Source organism: Ornithodoros turicata, chromosome 1 (genome assembly GCF_037126465.1).
Source record: "Ornithodoros turicata isolate Travis chromosome 1, ASM3712646v1, whole genome shotgun sequence".
NCBI lineage: Eukaryota > Metazoa > Arthropoda > Arachnida > Ixodida > Argasidae > Ornithodoros > Ornithodoros turicata.
Genome location: NC_088201.1, coordinates 225,671,279 through 225,697,968, shown reverse-complemented (window position 1 = coordinate 225,697,968; position 26,690 = coordinate 225,671,279). Strand labels below are relative to the sequence as shown.

At 46.5% G+C, this 26,690-nt stretch overlaps 1 protein-coding gene across 1 annotated transcript in view; it reads right to left on the bottom strand.

The window, feature by feature from the left end:
* LOC135395509 (uncharacterized) overlaps positions 1 to 26,690 on the bottom strand; it is a 53,899-nt gene that overhangs the window by 17,990 nt on the left and 9,219 nt on the right. The window contains exons 3-6 of the mRNA XM_064626683.1: positions 25,245 to 25,458; positions 23,254 to 23,401; positions 3,492 to 3,601; positions 2,174 to 2,279 (exon numbers count right to left, since the gene is read on the bottom strand). Coding sequence (XP_064482753.1) covers positions 2,174 to 2,279; positions 3,492 to 3,601; positions 23,254 to 23,401; positions 25,245 to 25,458 — 578 coding nt within the window. The remainder of the gene's footprint in view (positions 1 to 2,173; positions 2,280 to 3,491; positions 3,602 to 23,253; positions 23,402 to 25,244; positions 25,459 to 26,690) is intronic.

Sequence of the window (26,690 nt, the reverse complement as noted above, 5' to 3'; positions counted from 1 at the left end):
AACGGCACCGTCCGGATAAACGGGGGTCGACTGTATTCTTAACCGTGGATTCCTTAGCGTTTATATTTAAACGGAGATATTTTGGCGATTATTTTTAAGCGTATATTCTGGGAGATATATTTTTAACAGTGGGTACTTACGCGTGTATTTTTGAAAGATTATTTTGAATGGTTTCAAACGGGATACACCCGTCGACAGCGGGTTGATTTGTTGTGAACCTAGTCATTGTTATCAGTTATTGATGGTTTTCTTGTTAGGATATTTTGTTCTTTCTTGGTTTTGGTAAGTCACATTGGGCTTAATTGCTGTGATCTGATTTCAGATGTTTTGTGCTTTTCTGCAATAGTTTTTCTGTTTTTATGCAATCATAGTGGGATAAAGAGAAAAATCATGGGATAGTGATTCAATAAATAATAGGTCTCCTGTGTAGAGCGCAGCTGTACGCATTCTTGAACCATGCAGCTGCATGCCTAGGAGAGGAAGTAATGATGTCACGTTGTGGCCCTATTGCAGATGGACCTTGTCCATAGGAGTTGCGTCCACCGTGTGAAAATAAGTGCTGTAGCCTTGGGACATTGGGATGACATCACGACCAATGAGCAAGGCAAGCAGAGGGAGCAGGAATTAATTTCTCTCTTAGCCTCTCGCAGGTACGGTCATGTTACTTCTCACTCTAGGTCGCCGCAAGTGGCGCTAGGAGCGCGCGTCGGCGCAGAGAAAGCTAGGAGAGCGCGCGCGCTACCCCGTACCCGCCACCCGTAGAACAGCCCTTGCGTCAGTCGTGCGCTGGCTCTCGTGGAGAGAAGACGTGCGGTCGGTCGCTCCGCCACGTTAGTTGAGCCTTGGCTGTCGATGAGAGCGGACGCACTCCGCGCTCGCCGCGGGGGAAAGGCGAGTGATTTGCCGTAGCCCTTAGGCCTTCTCCCGATGTGTCTGGTCTTGACGCACTTCTACCTAGCTCTTCGCTCGTCTGAAGCCTTTTCCCCACATTACCAGTGTATGCACTGCCCCGTGTTTAGATTTGATTAGCAGTGTTGTATTGCATTTTTACCCGCAGCTAATACTTTTTCTGGGTTCCACGTAAACCAACATGAGGCCAAGCACTGCGGTTAGGCCTAAGCACCCCGATTCCTAGCTCAGCGCTCATCTTAAGCCTCTTCCCTCCAGATGAGCAGTGTTTTGTATGTGATCTCACATGTTTAGACTTGTTGTAGTGTTGCTATTTTTGCCCGGCGCTAGTATTTTGTTGTTCTCTCTCTCTTTCGCACGTATCGACATGACGGTGGGGCCATCTGGTGTGATGCCTGGAAACTTGCTTGCCACCTGTCTCTGCAACTGTCGTGCCCAACGATGTCGAGCCGCAAGCACCGGAGTGATTCTTTCAAGATGGTTTTCATTGATATTAAAATAAATTGTTTCTCTCTGTCTGCTCCCTTTCAATTATTTTTCAACCACCCGAGTTTGGCATAGAAAATCCACGACAAGTATTGCAGTGAGTTAGATTTTGCACTATTTTAAAATTTTAAAAATTTCAAATAATTTTGAAGTAAAAAGTGCAATACTTGCCGTACATTTTCTGCATAAAAGTTGGGTTGCATATGACTACTTACAGTATGTTTAGAATAGGTCTACATTCGTTTTGTATGTGGCTGTGGCCGCACAGATAACGTGACATTGGAAAATTTGGTTTGGTTTAGTAGATTTGGTTTGTATATTGTGCACATTCTTCTCAGCCGTTCGGGGCAACTCTTTGTGGTAGATGGGCGAACTGAGGTAAAGGTGGTACATAGCATGGGAGAGGTTGTGTAGGAGCGCGATGGAAAATACAGTCCCAAGGGGAGCGCCGAGGATGCGGTTCAAAGCCGCATAGAAATCCTCTAATTCAGCATTTTTGCAATCTTGTCACTCCTAAATAAGCGGTAGCCAAGTGGCGTGAGATGTGTATAACAGGATTTTACAAGCTGTCTCTAACAAGCTGTTTTATCCAACACTCATCAATCGCTTGGTGAGTGACGTTGATATCGTGGCTATTGAGGGCGCTTCTTTTACTCGGAGAGCACAGCAAAGGGTGTACTGTATTTACAATACGCACAGTTTGACATGAGCCTGTTGTTGTGTAGGTCCCCCGCTCCCATCGTGTGTCTGTATCCACAGAATGAGCGCAGACACTTACAAAAGACGGCGAGGCGCCATGCAACGGTGAGGGTGCTCGAACTTGACAGCCTTTATCCGAAACGAGGATAGAACTACGGAAGACCACATACATAGGATTTACCGCTCTGAAAATGCAAAGGCCAGAGAACAAAATCAGTGACATGTACGACAGGGCATACGGTGGTTATTCGATGTATGCTGGTCATTATTGCTGACCACTATGATACGAGCGTGAATCATTGCTATTCGCTTTTTCAGTGCTGACAGCAGCATTTGCACACGGAGCATACAGGGAGTCAACATCAGGAACCTGATGAAGGAACGAATAACCGAGAGACACAGGACACGAAGACAAGCGAGGGATTTTGGGTTGAAAATGTTTTTTTCTAATGCCTTCAGGTTGAGTAGATTGACTCCATTCAATGTCGTGCCAAAAGGTTGCACTGTAAAGCATAAGTCTGCGATTGTACCATGCACATGTGCTGTTGTTTATTCTATTCCCTTAAGTTGTGGTTTTTGTTATGTGGGGCAGACTGGACGTTGTTTAAATGACCGCCTTCGAGAAAACCAGCTCAACTTAAAAAAGAGCCATATCTCCAGCGAGCTAGTTGAGCATCTTCGGCAATGCAGCAACTGTGAGCCCATTTTCAGCGAAACCGTGGTTGTGTCTAGGGAAAGGGATAAGTGGAAAAGACTTTTGAAAGAGACGGTGGCGATAACGCAACGTGGGAACAGTGTAAATAGGCCATCCTTTATCCCTCTCTCTCCCCTCCGGGAGTTGTTAGGTATTTAGGAGGTTTGGGTGTTATTAAATCATTACTGTGTTTGAGAACTCTTGTGCTTGTCTTCGTGTCCCGTGTCTCTCGGTTATTCGTTCCTTCATCATCATGCACCAGTTAGTCTGCGCCCTATCTCTTTTATCGAACAGGAACCTGTCTGAGATTAGGGTCCGCTTTTGGCGGGATCCATTGACGGACGCTCGCTGTGCACGGACGCTCCGAACCGTATTGTGCGGCACCATCTGTGACCGTGAAGTCCTACCTACACTGCCGCGCCGAAAAATCGTGGCGCAAGGATTTCCACAAAGAGATTATGTTCCTCCTTCTGCTTTAAGGAAGGGAACATGCCAGACACGACCGTCCAGTAAAGGTGTTCAACACTATAGGAGAGAAGTTGGTGCACCAGTCACCGGGCGAAACTTTGGAACACACCCATTGAGACTTTCGTTCTTGGAGCTGGGGTAAGTTAGGCATGCAGTATCACTACCAGACACCTTACGATTCCAACGTTTTTCCTCTGGAGCAACCTCGTTTGTCTAACAGTGCAACTTTGCTCACTTCAAAAGACGTGAAAGGACTCCAAGGACATCTTTTCTTTTGCCGGACGCGCCTTCTGCAGTCACTCCGATGGCTGGCCCGTCCGTGCTCTGTAGTTTGCGCTGCAGCACCTGAAAGAGAGACCTACCATTAGTAGTGTACGCCATCCTTCGTTACCATGGCTCAGCGACTGAGACGCAGTGCACGCTTTTCGTCACATGGCGACAAATGCACAGGGTCGAGTCAGGCTTGGTCACCCCATCACCTGTGGGAAGCTATCCCAGCTAAAGGTAAGAAAGACAGGTCCGACCAGCAAGCCCAATAACGAAGGAATGATTTATTCTGCACGGTCTCGCACTCAGGCGCGCTGCGTGGGCGGCGCGAGCTGACCGGCTTCGTCGTCGGCAATCACCACAGCTACCCCCCGCTCAGAGCATCGACGGTACAGGAAGGTTAGCATCGCGGTTAGCATGGGGTACGGAATCTGTCCAGGTGACGTGCTTCACCGGCACGAACGTAGGAGATGCTGGAAAGCTGGGTCCGGAGAGGGTACAAACGCGAGGAGCGTTGTCGATGAAGGCAGGCTTCAGCCTGTCGATGGAGACAGATTCAGGCCGGCCGTAGTCGTCGATCACAAACGATTTGCGTGAACGGCGGAGAACCTTGTAAGGACCGCAATACGGAGGCTCAAGCGCGCGACGAAGGCGGTCCGTCCGAAAGAAGACGTGGGGCGTCGACGACAATTCAGAGGGCACGAAGGGAGCTGGTGATGCTACTGCTCGGGTCGGAGTGAACTGAAGCGTTGCGAAAGCTGTCTGAGGCGGGCGAGAAAAGCAGACCGTCCGTCGGTCCGTGCAGGGAACGGGTGAAGATGCAAAGACGTCAGCGGGCAGGCAAAGAGGGGATCCATATGCCAGCTCCGTCGACGAACAGCAAAGATCGACTTTAGCTGTCGCACGGATGCCCAAGAGGATGGACGGCAGGCTATCCGTCCAGCTCACACGGTCACCGTGGGCCATCACGGCTTGCTTGAGGTAACGGTGGAAACGCTCTACCAGGCCGTTACTTGCCGGACGGTACGCGGAAGTGCGTATACGCTCAGTCTCGATGAGGCGCAGGAAAGCTGCGAAGAGGTGGCTCTCAAGCTGTGGTCCCCTATCTGTAATGACATCCTCTGGGACGCCAAAGCACGAAATCCAGGTGGACAGGAACGTGTACGCAACGGCCTCGGCAGTCGAGTGTTTCATGAGAGAGGCTTCAGGCCAGCGGGTAAACATGTCGACACAGGTCAACAGATAACGGTGACCCTGCGGTGAGGGTAGAGGCCCGACAATGTCAAGGTGGACCTTGCTGAACATGGAGCTGTGAGGCAGAAAGGTGGCAAGAGGAGACACGGTGTGCCTGTGACATTTGCTCAGCTGGCAAGGACTGCAAGTGCCGACCCAACGACGCAAGGCAGCGAGAATTACTGGACGAGGCGCGGCATTGGTCGTGTCGCACAGGACGTGCCGCGGGCAGCCAGGCACGGCCAAATCTTTGGCAAGTTTGAGGCTTGTTGAATCACCGCTACGAAGGTGGGCGATCTCAGAGTCTTCAGATTGTGCATGGGCGATGGCGTCGGCGCTGAGGACTGTCGCTCTGGTCACAGCGTGAACACCACTCAAGGCGTCCTCTACAGCATTACTGGGCCCTTTGATATGGCGGATGTCAGTGGTGAATTCAGAGATATAAGCGAGGTGCTTAATATCGCGAGGGCTGTACTTTGTGTTGGCGGATGAGAAAGCGTCGACAAGTGGCTTATGATCGGACGAATGACGAAAATGGCGCACCGCAGAGTACGTCGCGACGGAGGCACTATACTTCTCGAAGGCACTATACTTTGACTCCGTGGGGCTGAGCTTGCGTGAGAGGAACACGAGCGGTGGTGGTGGTGGTGGTGGTGGTGGTGATAGGGCTTGCCGTTGTCGGCCTCACGTTGTCGGCCGTTGTCGGCCTCACACGAGCGGCACGTGGACGCCGTTGACCTCTTGCTGCTGAGCCGCGCCAATAGCGTTATCCGAGTCGTTAGCAACGAGGGACGTGGGAGCGTCGTGCCGGGGATGGCTAAGCATTGTAGCGGAAGCCAAGGCATCCTTGACGGAGTCGAATGCGGCTCACAGGTCTTCGTTCCAGGGTAAGGGTGCCGCGGGTGAGGAAGCTGGTTTGGTTTTCAGCAATTTTTCGAGGGGTCGAAGAAGTACCGCGGCGGACGGAACGAACCGTCTATAAAAATTGACGAGCCCAAGGAAACGGCGTAGCTGGCGGACAGAGGTTGGCAGAGGAAACATTTTGATTGCCCGCACTTTTTGTGGAACGGGGAAGATTCCGTCGGCGGAGAACTCCACCTCAGGCGCTCAGGTGCGCAGCGTGGGCGGCGCCAGTTGACCGGCTTCGTCGTCGGCAGTCACCACACACCCACCTGCTTGCAGACTACGTTTAGTGGACACGGAAGACGTACGGTCTCGCCGATTCTAGCAGAGGGCGCGTGCTTTTTATTCAGCTCCATATTCTGCGATTCCTCGGTGGGCGAAATATTGAGGATAGCATAAATTTCGCAGTCACAACCGCCGGCACCCGACGATTGCGAGCGTACCTATACTTCCGACTACTGAATATTGTTCAGAGGCCGGGAATTGTCATCTGTAATAATTCAAACGTATCGGCTAATATATGCGGGTCTACGCGGGCCGCATCCTCAGAATGAGGCAACCTGGGAGGCACGAACCTATTTGACCCATTTACCCATTTTTAACCCTATTTAAATCGGTTAGTGCAGACCAAGTTGGCTCATTCTGATGATGGGGCCTTCATTTGACCCGAACCGTAAAGTTTTATTGTTCCTCTATATGTTAGCCGTTGCGGTAGATCCGATGTGAAGATCCAGACTTACTCAGCTCGGCAGGTGGGCTAGCGAGAGTTCTGTGCACGAATTTTAGCGAGCAGACAAGTCGAGTGTTGTTACGATATTTCACTTGGCAACTCTATCCTAGCAGGTCAGGCCCTCGATCTTGGCCCAGACTTTCACATAGCAAGCGTTTTCTGTTTCCATGACGTAATCAACCCGTAAACGAACTTACTCGTAAATAACGCGTTTGATGTGTACTTTGTTGGTGCAGTACTCTCAAATTTCTGCTTCTAGACGAAATAGTCACACAAAAAGTATACCGCGCACGTTAAATATGGGGTGCCGTGTGATGAGCTTTATGGCACGTTGAAGAACCCTCAGGTGGGCAAAAGCAATCCACAGACCGACCGCTGTGGCGTCGCTCATGATCTCAGTTGTCTCGTGAATTAAAAACCGAATTTATTAGTATACCACGCACATGCAGCGCAGGAGCTTATTTGAGAATTTCATTGTTTTTCGGCATACTTTTGATCTTGATTCCGGTATTACGCGACGCTGTGCGACCGTGTCAATCCTCGGTTACCCTACCCAGGGCTATACTATACCCTTTACTTTTAGAGGTAAAAATACGGCGGGATAGCGCATCTTTTGCGCAAATGACGAGGCAACGATAAGGGTACAATATGGTGGCCCGTAATATATTACGAAAATATCCCTCTGAAAGATGCGTGTGTGTTTCTCACCTACACTCTCAGAGCAGAACTTCACTGCATATTACGTCGTACGCAGACCATTGGCACTGCTCGTATTGTTACCGTTTCCGATTCGAAGAGCGACAGGTGCGTAGGCCTTTTTGTAGCAATTTGGATATATGATAATTGCTGCAAAAAGGCGTACGTCTTTCTCTTAAAATCAAAATCATTTCTGTCAGTGGTTGGCGCACAACGTGCTATGCGTGCAATTCGGTGCGGTGTGGTGCGCCGGTGCTGACAATGTATACTGTTTATAATCTCATATGTATACTAATGTATATCGCTTGTGATGTACAAGGTGATAAAAAATTTCACTTGTGTTCACTTTCTCATTGTCCTTATGATAATAGGGCAATCGCCGGAGCATTGTGGATATTTGGCAATTACATCCTGGAAACTTGCCACCACTTGGGAAGGCTTCGGACAATTTTTAATGGAGGGAATCGAACAACCAACCTCATTTTGCTACAGAAATTTCAAGTCCTCCACGGAAAGCCGTAGCCAAGTACGCATAGTATAGCAACGGAAATAGTCGAAAAAAATAGTGCTTTATGCCTGCTTTAGCCCCGCCTGCTTTGTAGAAGGGTAGAGTGTTGGGCTTGTTGGTATTCCATTGTAGTTTCAAAAGCGCAACTACACACGAACACAGACAGAAAGACACACGAGCGAGTGTCTTTCTCCCTGTGTGCCTGCGCGGTTTTGAATCTACAATCCAATGTCGCAAAAAAGCGCGCATGACAACACGTTCGGTAACAGGAGGAAGTGCTCGTGCCTTCATTTGTTTTGCTTTGTTGTGATGAGGCGGTCTTTTGTTTTCTTTGTGATAAGACGGTCGTCACCAGCATCAATGTCAACAAGAGCCGGATCACTTCCACCTCTCGTTGCACCATCCGCGCGCGCTTTTATGCGACAATCAAACAGGTTAAATTAAATGCTTTGCGTATTGATTTGGGTTGTGATCAAGTACAAAACCGTCAGGCCAGGGCGTGATTTTTTTTCGACTATTTTTGTTCCTATTTCGATTTTTCTTGAGTCTGCAGTTATCCATGGTCGTCAGTTTTCAGAGTTGAAACCCTCCAACTGAAAGCTCCTCTGGTGACGTGAAACACCCTGTGCAGTTGCATAGGCATTGTTTCTTTCGGCGAATTCGATTATTCGCTTCCTTTTCTAGCTGCATCGTCGTAACTCCCGAAAGATGGCAGCTCGGGAAAATCTTGAAAAATGACCGTATGGACGCGCCACCTGCCGTTATTTGCCGGCAAGACAATGCCCTCCGATAAGCCCGTCAGTACCAAAATTTAGGAAGACCCATTGGTGGATCCTTCAGAAATGCCCTCTCGTTCCTCTTTGTGCTTCCTTTATATTCATTGATTGGTTTGATTACTGAACAAAGGGCGTATACGCCACAGGGTCCGAAAATTGTGGTAAATCACTCAGAAGCATCTGCACTGCAGCAAACACGCGCGGCACATTGTGCATCCTAATTAGTTTCACCATTAAAGCCCCGCATAATTGGTTCCGTCGTCATATCCACCTCGAAGAATGGAAACTTTATGATTTTGCTATGACGGGGAACAGAGGATGTTTAAGCCACAGGTTCGAAATGTGTGGTATAAGATTGACGTTGATCTACGCCACGCACTTTCTGGAATTGCTATGTCAATTTCAACCATCCCCTTCTTGCCTTTAGTTACATTAGACGCCATTTCTGCAACAGAGGCGGCCTTTGCAAAGTGCACGGAATCCATGATCCATGTATCTTATACATAGAGTTCATCGTTTTCAGAATAAACCTGATTTTACACGATAGTTCAAGAATTCGGTCCAACAACTTGTCGTTCTCGGTAAACCGGAAAAGTCAGCGAAGAGAGCTACTTTTGACAACCTATTTGTCCGCCTTTTAGGGTTCCCTCCTGCAGGAGTCAAAAACGAGCTTTTGTTGAGCTCTGGCAAGTGTCTGAATACCGCGGTCATTCACTATCACAGTTCCGAGTGCAAATATAAAGATTGTTGTTTCTCGTCCCAGTGTCGCAGCAGTGGCTTGTTTTATATGCCTTTCGTTTCACCCGAAAATCCCCCGGTGACATATCAAACAGGAATGATATCGCCTGATTTCTCCCCGAATTCTCAACTTTTCCCTCCCGAATTTGAAAAATCATAAAACCCGAAAATGAAGAAGTTCACTCATTCATATTCTGCGATCACTATTACGTTACTGGATGTGCAAGTTAAATTAACTGATGGTGTTAACTAAGCTTTGTCCACAAATTCCCAACAGTATTTGTCCTTCAACAGTTGCCACCGACGTCACATAAAATTGGCTATTCTCTGCAGTGAGGCTGTAAAATACAGAAAAATATGCCCAAACCACGCTGACCTGATCTTATCCAACAAAAACAAACTTTTCAAGACCGTCGATTCCCTCCCGACCTAGCCGACGATGCACTACAATCTTTAACTCGGTACGCTTTATTGTAACTTTCAGCAATGTGTAACTTTTATATAGACGTAGATTTCCAAATATCGTAGAGGTTACATGTTCGTTACCTCTACCAAGAGGATAAACGCGACTTGTAACATGACACTGGACGAGCAACAGAGGTTCAGAGATCAACGGAAATCCAATCGTCGTAACTTATAAATGTACCCTTTATAGGAATGTTGTAACTTCTAAACGAATTCCGCGTTTGAATCGCAAGGTAACCTGTATAAAAGGTACTGCTGTGTTGTCGTTCAAGCCGCAATTCATCATCAGTACGAGAGTTTCGGATCAATGTGCGTTACGTTATTGTGTCTCTGCGTCTGTACAAACTGCGGATCGTGTTCAAAATTCTGGAACTTGGTATGTTCACTACAAAGTTTACGTAGTTACGTTTTTTGCTGGACAGTCTAGGAACACTAATCGCAGCACAGTCTCGCTCTTCAACACGGTTCAACGATTCAACACAGTGTGTACGTGTGTGTGTGTTGCGTCCGCTATTTGCTTAGTCCTTCGTCATCCTTGTGTTCTACTTCTTCGTTTGCTTCTGATTAACCATAGCCGCGTCGCTGATGTGTCATTGTGACATATCATAAGGGAATAGAAATGTTTTCGGCGTAGTGGAGAGGGAGTTGCAACAACGTGAGGACTGTAAAGAGTATGCCTCATTGAAACTGAATGTCGTTACCACAGCTGAAGTGTTGTTATTGTGACGTCCTCGTGCTCTTGCCTCAGCTGTAGTTCCAGGTTCGCCAATTAAATAATACATATGCTCCAGTTGCAATTATTTCTTTCTTTCATTTGTTGTCCATGTGAATCTGTACATGTAATGGTCACTCGATTTTCGCCACTGGATGCCTTTAGATGAATTACGTATATTATAGCTATATGTTGCGAATGACAGGATGCGTTCTGCACTGATGAGAGCTCATTTTGAGCATCATTTGTTCTGTAGCGCCTGTGAAGAGGCTAGCGTCTTAGAGACAGCCATGGCTGACGGAACTAACTTTTACGTCGGTCTGGCGGTTAGGAGACGATAACCTCTATTTATAGGTGATCTGTGTAACGTTTATAGAGGGTATTGCCCATAGGTTACAGGGTAACTTCTGAAATAGAGGGTAAAAATTTTGAAATTTTTACCCTTTACTAGAAGGTACCAGATTTAGAGTGTACAGTCCAATTTCCCATTTGCGCAAAAGGTACAATGAACTGAAAGGTATGGAATATATAGAATTTAGTGACAAAAGCTGCATGACGACGCTTTAAAGGGACAGTCTGGACCCCAGATGTGAAGTAAGCAGGCCTCATCAGATGATTCCTTATTCTTTCCGAGCCACCATGCCAAATATTTCGTTTATGATTCGGCTCCTAGAATTTGTAATGCAATTTTCAACTTACAAATTTTGCCCCCGACTGAAAGCCGCACTTGGACAGTCGTCACGCTAGGAGCGTTCTCTTCCGGCCGTTGCGGCGTCTGCTCGGCTCCTCTCGGCGGGCTGTGTGTTCTTTGTGCGTCGCCGTTCTCGGTTTCCGTACATTCAACTTTCAATACGCATAGCATTCCTACTTTTTATTGACAGTGACTGGTTACCGCATACGTGGCGGTGTATGTTGAGCGATGAAGCATATGTGTTCCTGAGTGCTTCGTGAGAACAAGAATGAAAACACAACGTCCGTGTCATTTTTCGGGTTTGCGGAAATCGAACACCTATAACAGTTGGGGCAGCTATGCAATATTCACCACCCTGGATAAAAGCTTGGTGCAGTACCTCGTTCTCGTCACAGCTTTGGCCTACACATCACAAACATTTGTCAGGCGCGTCTCTCTGAGTTACAGCAGACCCGCATAGAAAATGTTAGAAGCTACATAGTTAGGAATAACGTAAGTTAGTAAACAAATCGCCAATCCCAACTGAGTCAAGTCTCACCTGAAAATCTCACTTTGCACCTCAAACAACGCCGGGTGTTGTTGTGTCGTCTTATACAATTATGACGTCGCGAACAACAGCGACGTGACGTCACGGAGAAACCGAAACCGGATATGGGTTAACCATGGGATTTAATTCGTTTTCTCTAAAACGGGGAAGCTTTCACCCTTTCTATTTTACGTGGATTATAAACGTGTGGAGCACAATCGAATGGAGTCGCAATCTGAATACCCTCCGGAGGTCCGGAGTGTCGCTTTAAAGGTCAGCTACGCTGATTTCCCCATGTGCTAAAGGTACTGTAAAGCAGCACCGATCAAATATCATTTAGTGTGGCTATTCGATAGTCCAAGCCACCAGGAAAAAAACTGTGCAAGTTTCATTCCAATCGACGGTGCAGTTAATTACAAAATTACAATTAAAGATTACGGGCAACACTGTACTAGGTATTCGAAATGAATCCGTACTCCTGACACATACGGCGGCAACCACATTGCATGCGTATAACACTGGGCCCTACATAACAATCCACCACAATCCATCATAAAATCCGCCCCTGCAATCCACACAACTATCCACATCTGAGGATAAACGGATAAGCGAACTGAAATGAAATGCTGAGCCGTTGAAAAAAATGTGTCAGACGTTCAAGAAGCCAGACAGCGTCGGGACTTGTTTGTTCACAGAGGTTCACAGAGAGAGTTGTTCGTTCGAAAGAGGCCGCGAACAAAAGGAGCGCGCAGGCGCAGCAGAGAAGGGAGAGCCCCCATCGAACAGCGGCCAGCACTGGGTTACTTCGCAAAAACAGGGGTTAACAGGTTAAATTGTTAACAGGGGTTTCAGAATGCATAGGTAAGCAGGAAAACTAATATGGTTACTAAAATAACGAAGTTCCGATGTCATAGTGTGTAATACTAATTTTCAGTGTTGCCCGCTGTACAGGGGGTTGTTTGACATCAGGCGTCGCACCGCTCCACTACGCCGCATTTTTCATGGCAAATTAAAAATATTTATAGCGCGTTGTCGGTCGTATGGTTGTGCATATGGTATTTAGAAGCAACAAAGTCTCTAGTGACATCACCGGCATATCATGCTTGTCTACTGCTTTACAGTACCTTTAAAACGGTTGTGATATTCAGAACGAGCACATCCAACTGCCCCCGAAACACACCTTCGTTTCTCAATTTTGTCTTCCTATTACGAAAATTAATTAATCAAAGAAACCAAAACAAGCCATGGGCGCAGCCATTTTTGTGACGTAGATGGGAAAAACCTGCTCCATCTACGTAGATAGAGAATCGTGCTTCTGATTGGATGAAAGCTGAGGCTTTCTCTGACTTCCCTGGCGTCTTCTCCCTTTTGCGAGGAAATCCAGTTATGGCCGCCGGCTACGATGAGCGTTTCGTCCGAGGTAATCCCGAGAGCTATTGAACGATGGAAACAACAACTGCGAACTCATCTCAACAACATTTTCGGCATGAAATTGTGTTTATGTGTTCCGAGAGCTTCGCAGTTCAAGCCGTTCAGCTGCTATTCACGTCGTCCTGTTTGCTGCTTTTACTACAAGTGCAGGAATGGGAGCGGTTGAGCAACAACGTGAGACTTGGTGGTCGTTTGAGCATATACCTGCAGAGGACTGGTCTTCAAAGAAAGAAGACCGTATATCTGCCCATGCACATCGTACGATTGCCAGGCTTGTTACACGAGATACATACATATATTGTGCAGCATCATAGCGTGACCGCAATGAACGCCGTAGGAATTATCGTGACCTATTCGAACTGCATTCGTTCAACCATTCGTCGGTTATATGAAAGTGGTCATTCGAGTTGCCCGGGACAAAAAGTGTTGGATGTAGTTTTGTAGTGTGTTGTTTATCTCGTAGAGCGCTTCGCAGCATGTAGATCGAGAGCCCTTATACGTATTTTTTGCATGTTCACTTGAGTTGCATGTTCACTATACCACAGGCCATATTTCATAATAGTTTCGCAAATAAACACGTACGGGTCGATCTCATACTGTTTTTGAGTTAGGCATAGTGTCTTCAGGTCAGGATATATGTATCCTGTTTGCTGGGCCCAACAGATGTTATTAAGGGTAATGCAACATTTCCCACTTCTTGGACCATGCTAACATTGCCAGAATAAGGAACATTACACTGTGCTGTGTATTCCACACTCAGTTGTCTCGCGATGCGAGGTAATCGAGGTAATGCGAGGTAATCGAGGTAAACCCCCAATTATTACATTGTATGCTCCACATGTTCAACCAGGCAGCACTTCCCATACCCTAATTTTTTTAAACATGTGCTTAAAATTGCAGAAGTGCCACTCAAGTAACTTTGCCACCAAAGTAGTCAGTGACAAAAGGCATATGTACATATGACAAAAGGTATATGTTCTCCTTGTCCACAAATGCGCTGTCAAGACTGAAAGACCCTTATCAAAATGGGGAAGCCGGGCTTGCTTGTCCAGAGAAACAAATATGAGACTGCAGCACTCAACGTAAATAACTGCACGCTCAGCAACTAAAGCTGGCGATGCCGAAGACCTAATATTTCTAGGTTAAAAGGAACAAAGGAGAAAAGACCACTGCAACGTTTTAATGTTGCTTCAAAAGTATAACACCACAAAATTTGTGAGAGTCAGTGTATTTAGTTATGCTGGTCACCTCCTGCACCAAGGTTCAATTGCGTTGCTACCAACCAGGACCTAAGCCTGACCTATGATCTAATAATAATAATAATAGTATCTATCTATGACCTATATGGACCTTCGACACTAGTTTGGTTTAGGTTTCACACGTGGCTTCTAGTGAAATTCGAAGCTGCTCTGTATAGCTGACAGGAGACTTGCAGAGTAGAGAATTTTTTTATTTATATTTTCCAAAGAACATGCCAAAAACAATGTGCTGTACCAACTGTATTCAAAGAAATACAAATATGGTTTGTTTTAGCTATATGCATGTTAGCAGATTACAGGTGACTGATGGCACACAATGGGCGTCAAGGGTGAGAACACAAGAATACTACCACTGCAGGCACTGTCCTGAAATTCTAAGTCACCATTTGTCAGAAAGCAATGACCATGCACAGCCTAAGGATCATATTGAGCTCCTTCCATTATTCGTTTTATTGACAGCACGTTGGCTGCCATCTAGTTCATGAAAGTGACTTTTATCGTTGAAAGAACGGTTCAACAGTAAGCGAGCTGGTGATAGTGTCCATGATGGCGAGACCTGAAGAGGAGATACAAGAAGGGGCATACACACACAATGTTGAGAGATTGTGTATGTCCCTTCCTATCCCTCGTCTCAGGGTTTTTCGCTATGGACCTTCATGATGTTTCCTTCCGGAAACTTTACATATTTTTATGTAGAATTGTGAAGGTACAGCCAGGCGCTGTTAGCAAATCACACAGTACTTTTCTTGAAACAAGAACCCATAGAAGGTACACAGTCATCTTCAGCATTGCACACATCTATGGGACATGTTAATCACTTTGGAATGTCACAGACATGTCATGGAGGCCAGCACATGATTAGTGGTGTTGAACAGACAACTATTTGTCATATTTTAGGCACAAGAAGCAGTTTTGGCACCTGTATGTTGAGACAGATGTATCTCTACATACTTTGCCTTGACACAAATATATGAAGCAACAAATGTACTCTCCACTTTATTATGGTTATTAGTCAACACTGCCAAGAATGTGGGAACGCAGTATTGTACCACCTACACTCTTCAAAATGACCTTCACACACGACACATTATAGGTCAACGAGACTCCAGAATAATGTCCTCTCCCTCCCCATTGACTGAAAACATTTTTCTATAAAATTGCATAAGGGGAAGTTAGTACAAGAAACGCACGCGTTCCTTTTTTCAGCAAATCAGTATTCAGAGCGTTACCATACTGGGTGGACCTGCAGTGCATTACGTGGTACAGCACACACTGTAAAAAATTTCACCGTAGAACATGTCCCCCGTTCTAATGACAGTCTTCTCCAGCTTTTTCAAACTCCCATTTCGCGTAGTGCTTTATGGTATGACACAATTTCTAAATCTTTACTGTAGTTTACCGGTTGCAGCAGAAAAATATACCATTGTTTCCGATCACAGGACGCAAGCCATAAGTACTATACAGCAACAGTACATGCTGCTGTCAAGCAGTTGTTGGTGTTTGGACATGGTATGTTGCATGCAGGGTAAATTCCATGGTTAAAATATCCAAACGTGAACAACTGTTAGATTACATGTAGAATGCTGTATAGTACAGTAAAACCTCCAAAGTCGGACACCTCCCTACATCGGACAACTCCCCACATCGGACAACTCCCCATGTCGGGCAAGATTTCATTGCACGGGCAGGCTCCCATTGAAACTACATGGGGATGAAATTCTCTATGTCGGACACCTCCCTATCTCGGAAGTAGGACAGGGTTTTCCCTGTTAAGTCGGACAAAACCCCGGCCAAATTACCTCAATCTCGCTCCATCTTTGCACCAAATAGACCAAAAATGAGCCAGTGGCCTTGACTTTCGCTCTTTTTTTCCCCTATACTTGTCTCAGCATTGTGTTGTTTTAGCTTTTCGAGTCCAAAAACAAGTACTGTCAGTTTACATTGTAATTCTTTGTTTGAGCACTTGTCTTCGGTTTGTCTAGAGGCTTGAATGCGCACTGCACCAAAGCAATGAAAAGCGGGCTGACGCTTCAGAGACAAGTCCTCGCTGCTCGAAAAGCTCCAGAGGTAATGCCATTGAGTGGAATCTGAACGGAATTGAATCTACCAAAATCAATAATAATTGTCAGTGAAGAGTCGGTAGAGGTACCACTACCAGGCACCACCACCAGGTACCACTAAGGACGATAAATTGAAGAAGGGGGACATAGGAAGGTTTCACTGTATTTATGTCCCGTGTCATGTGACCACAAACAATATCTGCTTTTTGCTCATGCTGCAGAGCACAGGCGAAATGAGCTGCATGTGAGGATAACAACATGAAACCCGAGTCGCAGAGGAAAAGGCATGACTTTACGATCTCTGTCAGTTGTTTCATGTTGTAATTGCGTACCAGCTCGCCTGTACCTGAGAATAGATTTGATGCATTCTACACGCACCTTAGACATGCAGTGTGTTGTGTGTTGTGATATTAATGCCACTGCAAATTGAATTGAAAAATAATGCTCCAGATGAATCTTGAACTAAGCATGCCAAGGGGTAGGGCATCTGCGTGACACGTTTACCTGGAAGTAAGAATGTAAATGTTAGCTGAAGTCATTGAATAATTAATATTATCAATATACTGCTGCAGATCATACTAACAATAGCACACAAGATTCTCGGATATGGTCTGCAGGAATGTCTCTGTACTCACAATGTTAGTATAGCAGCTACAGAAAGGCATAAAACAAGTTGTTGTATACATGATACCACTTGAATGCAACACAAGCTTCTGCTGCATTGGCAGAACACAACAACGGACAGATTTACCTTACTTCACCTGAGAAAAAGAATGTACTGTTGCACACATGATGCTGTTTGAATGTAATCCTGAAACGTCTCGAAAAACATAATTTATGACCGACACACATCAACTGGAAGATTTCGATTTATCTTACTCAAAACTGAGAAAAGGTATGTGCTGTTGCACACATGAAACTGCCTGAACCGCCCTTGAGGGCTCTGGAAGAACACCTTATTTGTGACCAAAATAGAACAACTGATCCAACATTTTAATTTATACCTTACTAAAAATACACAAGATGTGCTGCCGTGCATATGATACGATGATACTGCTGAAATGTACTCTGAAAGTGCTGGAGTAAGAACAGAAACACCTCAGGCATGGTTGCTCTAAGCTAGCGAGCAACAGCAAGGGTATACGAACACAAGAAGTCCACAGGTGATGCAATGCACTTGATTCATCAGAAAATGAAATGTATCAGTACCAGATGTCACTGTTCCGTCAACAAAAACAGATGAACTTTGAAGGGGCGTCTGGTTGGCACTGGTGACAGCCTTCAGCTTGAAACCTAGACGGTGATATTTGAGACGTGGAGTGCAAGCTTTTCGGTGGTGCCATAATGCCTGCGAAATCATTTAACCAATAAGGCAATTCCAAATCTGTACTGAGAATACACACGCTGGGGTCTAATCTCTAAAGGAAGAGCAGTAACTGAGAGATAGCGTGTTTTTCTTTTCTATGTGATGCCATTTGCACCGCATGACTGACTTGTCTAACTTTACGCGTCTTACATTTATCTGCTGCCTAGTCCTGCCCCTGCAATGTCCGGCTGCAGATAAGGTTGGCACAGCATCCCGGACGACACATCTTCGGCTTCGTGTGAAACAAGTTGCGTGCTTCCGTAACATTCGTATGAGCGAAATGAACAGATGAAATCGCTACTTTCGAAAGTGGCACCCAGTCGGAGTTGTAACCGATTGTTGCAGTCAATAGCTTTTTCTTTCGCCTTTCGGAAAGTTGTGGTTTGAAACATTGGAACTGCATGCTGAAGTGTTCTTGCAGACGGGAGCAAAACGCTCACGCATTCTCGGCACGCAGCACAGAACACGAAACACACCAGGAAGTCTGTACTGGCCCTGCAAATGCTTTTCAGTCGAAGGAGCAAAACTCACGTTCCTCGTGGGTTCAGTGAAGACCAGAAATATACTGGCTCCTTAGTAGCGAACTGTTTATCACTTCCCCAATGTCAATCTGCGCAGCAGACGGCTCGGCAGAAGAAACCGGCCGGCTTGGCGGAAGAAACCAAGCCGAAGCCGGAGCACGGGCAGACCACGAATGTGTCGTCGACACAGGGTTTGCGGGCCACAAGACGGAATGTCAGTGAAACAAAAAAATTCACTGTTTCGAAAAACTGCGAGGAGTTCGGGATAACTATTTTGCACACATAATCAGTGTTCCCTTATGAACACATCATGTGAGTAGCATTCTATTCGTAACACTCGAAAATCAGCGTAGCTGAGCTTTAAGGGGTTGGGACCAGCGGACCGCGCTGCTGGCGCGGTTGCGCGGAACGCCTACTACTGGCTGCGAGACACCTGGTGATTTTGTGAGAATGATTAGGAGAGAAACGTTGGAGACGGCCAGGCGGGAGCTTGTCCAGACTTAAGCTGGACTCACACATGCGTTTTTTGAAAGCGTTTCGAGTTCGCGGCGGCGCAAAACGCGAGCCGCTTGGCTCACCAACGAAACGCGTTTGTACGCTGGCGGCAAATGCATGTGTGACCGGCTCCGCTCGGCCGCGCCGCGAACGCTGCGGCGACGCCGCTTTTGAAAACGCATGTGTGAATGAGCCTTTACGCGTACTTTCGGAGACTCCGACCGTTGAGCTCGCACACACTAGCGCATAGTTTCGTTGCATTTGAATGCTTCTGATTTAGATTGTGGCAAATTGTCGTAAATGGCTAATGTCAACACTGAATTACTGATCCTGGGTGGGAGGGGGTTACGTTTGGTGAAGGTTGCACTTACGGAATTTCTCTTCCGCTTCAAGCACGGAAAGAATCGTGGCATAATGGTGACATATCTGCACAGCTTTCCCGTTTTATTTGTACATGTTATTACGTTAGAACACAGTACAGTATAATACATATTCATTATGAACGGCATTTCAACATTAAGATGCATACTCACACGACCGACAAAGAAAAAAGGACTAGCACCTTGTCTCACGAAGCTCAATGAATACCTTGCAACCGACAGTGAAAACCTTAGACGAAAAAAGCAGAATACCTTGCGCAAATGGTTCTTGATGATCCACATTGAGTTTGCGTGCCCGCACGCATTTTTGCTCCTATATGCGCGCAATAAATGCATTGAACAGTCACTTTCAAATGATTTTAGACAAATGCATGGTACGATCATCTGCATGACTGGTCCTACAGCCAAAGTTTGACAGTACGGATGTAATTCGCTGCGCCGGGCTCACTACCAAAACGTGTTGGTAGCTGAGCTGGGTGAGGTCACCTGATAAATTTCAGGGGGGGTTGCAAAAATGTACACCCCCTCTGGGGGGGGGTGTAGGGAAATCCCTGCGTTGCGGTACTGTAATTACGTCATTAATGCAGGTTGTGCTAGTTGCTCCTCACGTCGCAACCATTCACTTACTGTGGCCAACGAACGTTTGTGACACGTGCGTTTTGATGTTCAGATACATTGTTTGCTTATTCATAACAGTATTCATTTTCGTGCAGAGTTGTTCGTTGTTTCCTCTTTTCCTTTTTATTTATTTATTTATTTTGTGATCCCGCAGTCGGCAACAACGACACACCTGGTCCGGATATTTCAGAAAAGTTCGCGTGTGTATATTGGATGTGAACTCCAATTTCCTCTTCGCTGCCAGTGAAACCTGTCATAAGTCGTAGATATATACTGATACTTTCCGGAAACAATTCGTGCTCTATCACCCTCCATCTCTTTTCGTTCTTCTACTTTGATTCAACACGTACGTCACTTACAAGCACGGAATGACAACTGAAACTGTAAGGTGGTAACTGTCACTAATTGTCACTAATGATTTTGCGTGCGGGGTGAGCTGCGTTAACATTGATATGTGTTTTCTGCCCAGCGCATCCACTGCAACTTCACACTCACCGCATATAGCAGGCTCAGAATCCCGAATGACATCGTTCTGTCACCTGACAGGTTGAAAAGGCTTTTGCCCGGAGCCGTTTCGAGCGCGAAGAGAGCCGCCGGGCGACTTCCCCAAAAGGGCGCAGGACGGCAAGTCTGGACAGCACAGTGGGTAACAAAGCGACGGTCGGCATAATTGGGTTCAGCGTTGCTCCTATACACTAGTGTTCAGGGCGGTGTTTACCGTTTATAGTTTAATCCACTGTTTCGGAGTTCGTTGCGTTTTTTTAGCACGCCAAGCGAGCAACTGCGACGCACGAGACACCTGCTACGGTAAGGCTCGGTCAACTGGAGCCACTGAATAAGCTATGCTTCAGAGTATCGACACCAGGGTTGCTGAATTCCATTCCATTCCAATCCCATTCCCAGCAATGGAGATTTGTTATAATTCCATTCCTTTCAATTCATCGGAATAGAAAGGCATGGTCAATTCCCACTCCTGGAATGTCTAGGCAACCCAATCCCATTCTTTTAATTCCACCAATAAAAACAAAAAATAAGGAGCGGTAACTGTACTGGCTAGCCCACATTGTTAGGGGAAGTTATCAATACCCAGCGCGGAAAAAGCACATCAAGACAAGCTGCGGGGAGGTTCCTAAAATCACAACAACATCGATACAGTACTAATTGCGATGAGAAACATTTTTTTTTAATTTGCACATGTGAGCAATCTTGCTGATATCGCGTGTTCCGGTTCTGGAAATGGGTCCTTTGCTGTGCTGTCATAATATGCCAAGCTGTGGGAAATACTCCCGTCTGCTGGAGCTGCGCGATATTCTGGGGGACCGCGGAGAGCATCTCTGTATTCTTATTTTTGAAATGAAGGTGCATGCCGAATATTCAACAACATTTTTGCGCTCTTAACGTGTGCAGGTGCTGTGCGTCTGTAAACGGCAGAAACCACTGGACTGAAATCAAAACTATCACCAGAGCGCCCAGACCATTCCATTCGAATTCCATTCCTGCGAAAAAACGCCCTAATTTCATTCCCATTCCATTCCTAGAAGAGTTTCCGTCATTCCATTCAAATTCCATTCCAGGCTATGATAAATCTGAAATGATTCCGGAATCATTCCAACTCCGGAGTGCCAACTCCGTAACCCTGATCGACACTGAGGCAAGATGGCGAGTTGGAGCCGGCATGTTGTTTTCGTATGACCTCCAGCGCCATGTATGGAGCGTTATTCGAAAAGTTCTCCTCTTCCACTGCCAGAGCAGAGATCAGCCCTCTCAAGTACCCGCGGATGCGGCTGTAGATTATGTACCACTGCGCCCACACATCGTGTTGCAACCACATTGGCCGAGACTGTACGCGAGCTTCGATTGGTCGACAATGTTTTGAAATCACATTTTGTATGCGCGCATTCATGGCGACCAATTGTCCACACCCCTTCAAAAGCACTCCTGTACAGGTTCACTTCGTTGCGCATTCCTCCTATCGGACCCATATAGCATATGCATTACTTTTACATTACCGCCATAATCTGGTGGAGCGGTGGAAGACATCCCCTGAACATCCAAATATCCATTCTGATTCTGGGATGTGTGGACAGTAGGAATCTGGCGGTCGCATGGTTCTACTTTCTACATAAACTGACGGTGACAATTTGCGATTTCGCCAGGATATTGGGTAAGCTGGAGCAAGATGAGACACAGGGCAAGCCGCGACATTATGTATTCGACGTTTCCTGTCGCAGCGACGCGTTGTTCCATGCGATTGCCACTTTACTCATAGATGGCTCTGCATGTCTGCTTTATTGCGGATTTATTTAGTATTATTGCGAAGGCCTGAAATGTAAAGGCTTGCAAAACGGCGCGATTTTCTGTACTCTTTTTTGTCATCTGTGCAGCAGCGTTTTCAGGCCTACTCTGTCAATGTAACTGGATATCCTATTTCTTTTCATTCATATAGATACACGCAGAATGTGCACATTCCTAGTTACCCGGTGTTTCACAGGAAACTTAATCAATCCGACTGTATGCACTGGGCAAGACGCGACTAGGTAGTTTTATGCATGCTCCTCAGATATTTCTTTTTTGCATATCGCCTATAGCATTTCACAGCACTCAAAAGCGAGCAACCAGCGACACTCCAGACTGGCGGTGCATGGCGTGCAAAGGACGGTGGAGCAAGAAATAGCACCGGGTTCTGTGTGGTTTTATTGCACACTATGTGGTCCTGGAGCTCAAGGGAACTGTGTAGGTGCTTGGAGAGCAAAAACTATTTTCTGTAGCTCATTACCAAGGCGTGTCACATCTTAGTGCACGCGATGTCTCGTCTTGTCACGAGTGTTCGGGCAAGATGAGACAATCTGCATTTTTGAATTTCTTGTTCTTTTTCTGTGTTTATTGTACAACCGGCTGCGTCGGTTACGATTTACAGATCGGAAGCTCTAGACCTGTGGCCAGCTTTTTTTTTGTGTGTGGGGGGGAGCATATTCCATACTCAGTTCATATTCAACTGCAAATTTCTGTATTATCTTGTCCCATCTTACCCTACCTGGGATGTATATATGGTTTGCAACACAGTGCTGCACGAATATGCATCAGCAATCCTCAGAGTGACAATGTTGTTAGACATCTGTCTTCCATGCTGTCGTTTACTATTTATATATTGCACATTGAAAGTGGTGTCTGGAAAAAAATGCCGCTGTACTGGAGGTGCTATCGGAATAGTGGGTGCCTGAAATACGTGTAACTGGACCGACGTCAATGGAGTATGCTGCCGAACAGTGAGACGCCTGCGTTCATGATTTCGTTCCGTGTCGGATAGGAACCAGCGTGGTGAATCTCGGCGGCAATGCCAATTACATCACCGGAAGAGGTGAAGCATAGAAATGCCGTCTCAACCGAATTCGACGTTTTTGACTAAAAAAATAACAAATTTTGCGAAGCATTTTTGTCTGTGTGTGTGTATTTTCTTCTTGGAAGGCACCTCTGAGTGGGAATTCCGAACTTTTCGCGCACACAATTTTTAGAAGTGCTTTCCGCGGAATATGTGGAAGAACGCGCTTGACGAAGACGTTCAATGCCTACATTGCCGGGGTATCGTAATACGCGAGCCTAAACTGTTCCAACTACAACTTACACGAAGCAAGACACTCGTGGCTTCGCTACGCTCATCCCAGTTTGGTCCCACTTTGGCAGTGAGGACGCCGGACAAGGGCGCACCGATCTCTCTGATGGCTTGGAGCATCGATGAACTTCCGATGTTGTTTCGGTGCTCGACAATAGTGCTGCGAATGCAGTAAGCAGTGCGAAAGTGAGTGTACGGACATTGAGATGCTTCTTTTTTGCATAGAAAACCCGAAAGTGGTCACTGACCCTGGGTGCGGGTGCAGCTATTCGGAACAATCAGGCGACTGCATAGAGTGCCCCGCTCCGGCCAACAGCACACGGTCTGTATCACGCGTTAGAATGAGCGGGGGTGTGGGGGCGCTCGCACACGACCGGGCGCAAGCGAAGTACAGTGCCGGACAAAAGCTTACGGAACACGATCCGGCGTATTCTTTCCTCAAAGCGACATGCTAGCAGGGAACGGGATTGTACGGACTAGGTAACCCAGTCCTGTTTGCAAATCCGTACGGTCCCCATGCGCTGCTAGCTTCTCACTCTGAGGAAGGAATACTGAGGAGCGTGTTTCGTAAACTTCTGCCCAGCACTGTACAAGCAGGAGCTTCCACTATGTCACCGAAAGCGAATGGAAGATAAGTGCAGTAACCAATAGCAGAAACCAGATGCCACGTGACACCGTAGCTCCGGTCAAATCTATCCATCTGGAAGGAGAAGTCAGCGGTGCTCCGTGGGGTGGCCTTGACCAATGCCACCTGGATAACAAGGGCTGTGCACTCTTTCGATACCGTCAAGCACCTCGACCGGCTGCCATACATTTTCAATGAGATGGCTTCTCAGCGACACTCGGTCCAGGAGCATGACGTGAATTGAAAGAGTACGCGGGCCTTCTGCTGCCTAGGTGGCTTTGCATTGACCCCGGGACGTGGGAAACCACCGACTGGAAGTCTTCCAATCTGCAAATAGCACAGAATTGCTCCAGACAGAGCAGACAGACTTGTTCCGATAGTGTTCCCAGTGCTCCTTTTACGCGCGGCGCATGTTGGGAGATTACAGGAACGAGGAAGGGAGGAGGGAACGTTTCGTTTTCGCAGACATGAGTGACCTGGCCGAGAGAGAAGGAATCGGAACAGCTTGGAGACTTTCTCCTTCGTTATCAGCAAGTGCCAAAGTTCAAAGCGGTCCATGGTTACGGGTTCGAAGCAGGCAGTGAATGCATTAACTTGATGGCACGTTAGAAATCTAGGCGTGCTGCCACGGAAAACGCGTTCGCATGGAGTTTCACACTGCCATAAAATAGTTCCGTACCAGGATTGTGCCTCCCGAATTAGTGACCGTGCAGGGCGAATATCAAACATCACAATATCGTCTCTAGTTTTTAGCCATGCACTGTACGCACGGGTCACGCGTCGTCGCTATTTTCTCGCATTGCATTGCACTTTATTCTAGCACTGTTGTTTCCTAGACCAAAGGCCAACTTTTGAGTGCAGTGATCGCTTGAAGCCTGAATTGGGATATCACTGTGAAAAATATGTCACAAGTACGACTGCACCCGTGTGTACACACCGCTTCTGTACTCTTAGAAAATAGGGTGGAGCAGCTACATCTTTTCGGAAGTAATAATTGCCCCATACGTTGTGCCTAAATGTTGGCACCTGTACCCGATTAGGTGAGTGAGGGGGACGTACGCCCGCTGATTGCAATTTGATTATACGATAACTGCTGTTACCACCCTATGCTAACCTAGGTGGTAACTATAGAAGTTGGCAACTTTTCACACCTCCGACCAATCTGCAATGGATGCCATACAGCAGCAGCAGGGGTCAGCAGCTGTAGCTGACCCCTCGGGGCTCTGTCGGCAGCAGGCAACTTGCCAGCAAGTTGATGGCACGGTACAAATCTAGGTGAGCTGCCATGGAAAACGCGTCCGCATATGTAGTTTCATACTACCATGAGGCAAGTGCCCGGGGAATCCTTGCAAGGATAAAGCATAATTGGAGGACTCACTTGAACGGGAAGTCGAGCCCGCATTGAGTTCTCCTTGACGCAGCAACGTATCTTCTGATGCGGTTCAACGCAATTACTCTCATACTAGAAAACATCACGCTGGTGTTGGTCGTGATCAGCGAAAAGAAGATTACGTTGCACAAGCCATCTTTAGGGAGATGGTCTGCCATGCCGGATGTGACGGAACACAGAAGAAAGTCTCCTGGCTTGGACGCTGGAAAAGAGCGTGTACACACTTCACATCCGCTTGCAACAATCATGACGGTGCATAATGTAAGAACCCGAGACTAGGGAACCACGAAGGGACAGACACAAACACGAAGTCTTCTCTTTTTGAGGCTTCCTGAAGCGGGAACTGCAGCTCCCGCTGTTGTGTCTCTGTCCTCTCTTTGGCTGCAAGTTTTACTCATGGCTATGTACCAACTACCCCAAATTTGTACCTTGGTATACAGTGGCATCTGTCTAGAAATAAAAGTGAGTCGAACTAGACGTATAGTCACCACTTAATCCGTACTACTTAACTTACTACTTAACCGTACTTATTACTAATACTACTAATTACGACAACAACAACAACTACTACTACTAAGTCGTAATTATTACTTAATCGTACATGTTGTCCTCTGTGTATTGTGTCTCCTTCTATTCTCCTTCTACAATACACTAGCTCTATTGCACTATTCTAATTTCCTCATAACGCGTAACCAGTCCCGAGTGGCTCAAGACTAACATCTCATTTTTTTTTCTTTTAAAAATCAACCAATGAATCAATTTCCTCATGTTTGTTTGTTTCGGCTTCACAATACATTCCCGCTGATAACAGATTGTGGGTGGCCACAACGGTTCCCACTGAATTTTGCAGAAAAATTCAGTGACACGGACACTGACAAAAGGAGGAATAGAACATGGTGCTAGAGTCTAGGAAGGAGCTAGCACCTTGTCCTTTTTCTCCTTCTGTTCGTATTGTGTTGCATGCAAAACAGTTATAACAACGATTTCAATGTTTTGCAAAAATATTACAAGTTACAATGACTTGCACAATAGTCCTTCGTTCAAAAATTCATGACAGATATGATAGCTGATTTCCTAGTTTACTCCTATTGCAAGGTTTCCGGATAAGGTGATATTTGTACTGCAGCTCCGTGGGAACGAGGAAAATCAAGGGTTGAAAATCCCAGGGATATCCAGCACTGAAACGGAATTGAAAGGACATTGAAATGAATTCTGGTGTATTGCAATGACCATCACCAGCGGCAACGTGGTCCCACGATCTGGATTTCAATCGCAATCTGAAAGTTCAAATCTCGATCACGGTCCGAACAAGGTTCTCAGACAGCAAGCCTTAGTAGGAGGCCAAGTTACACTCTCGAGTGCTCAATAGTGTCTTTGTGCAACCCCGACTCCGAAACACTATTCACGGATTGCTCAGGGTCGTGTCAGAAGGGA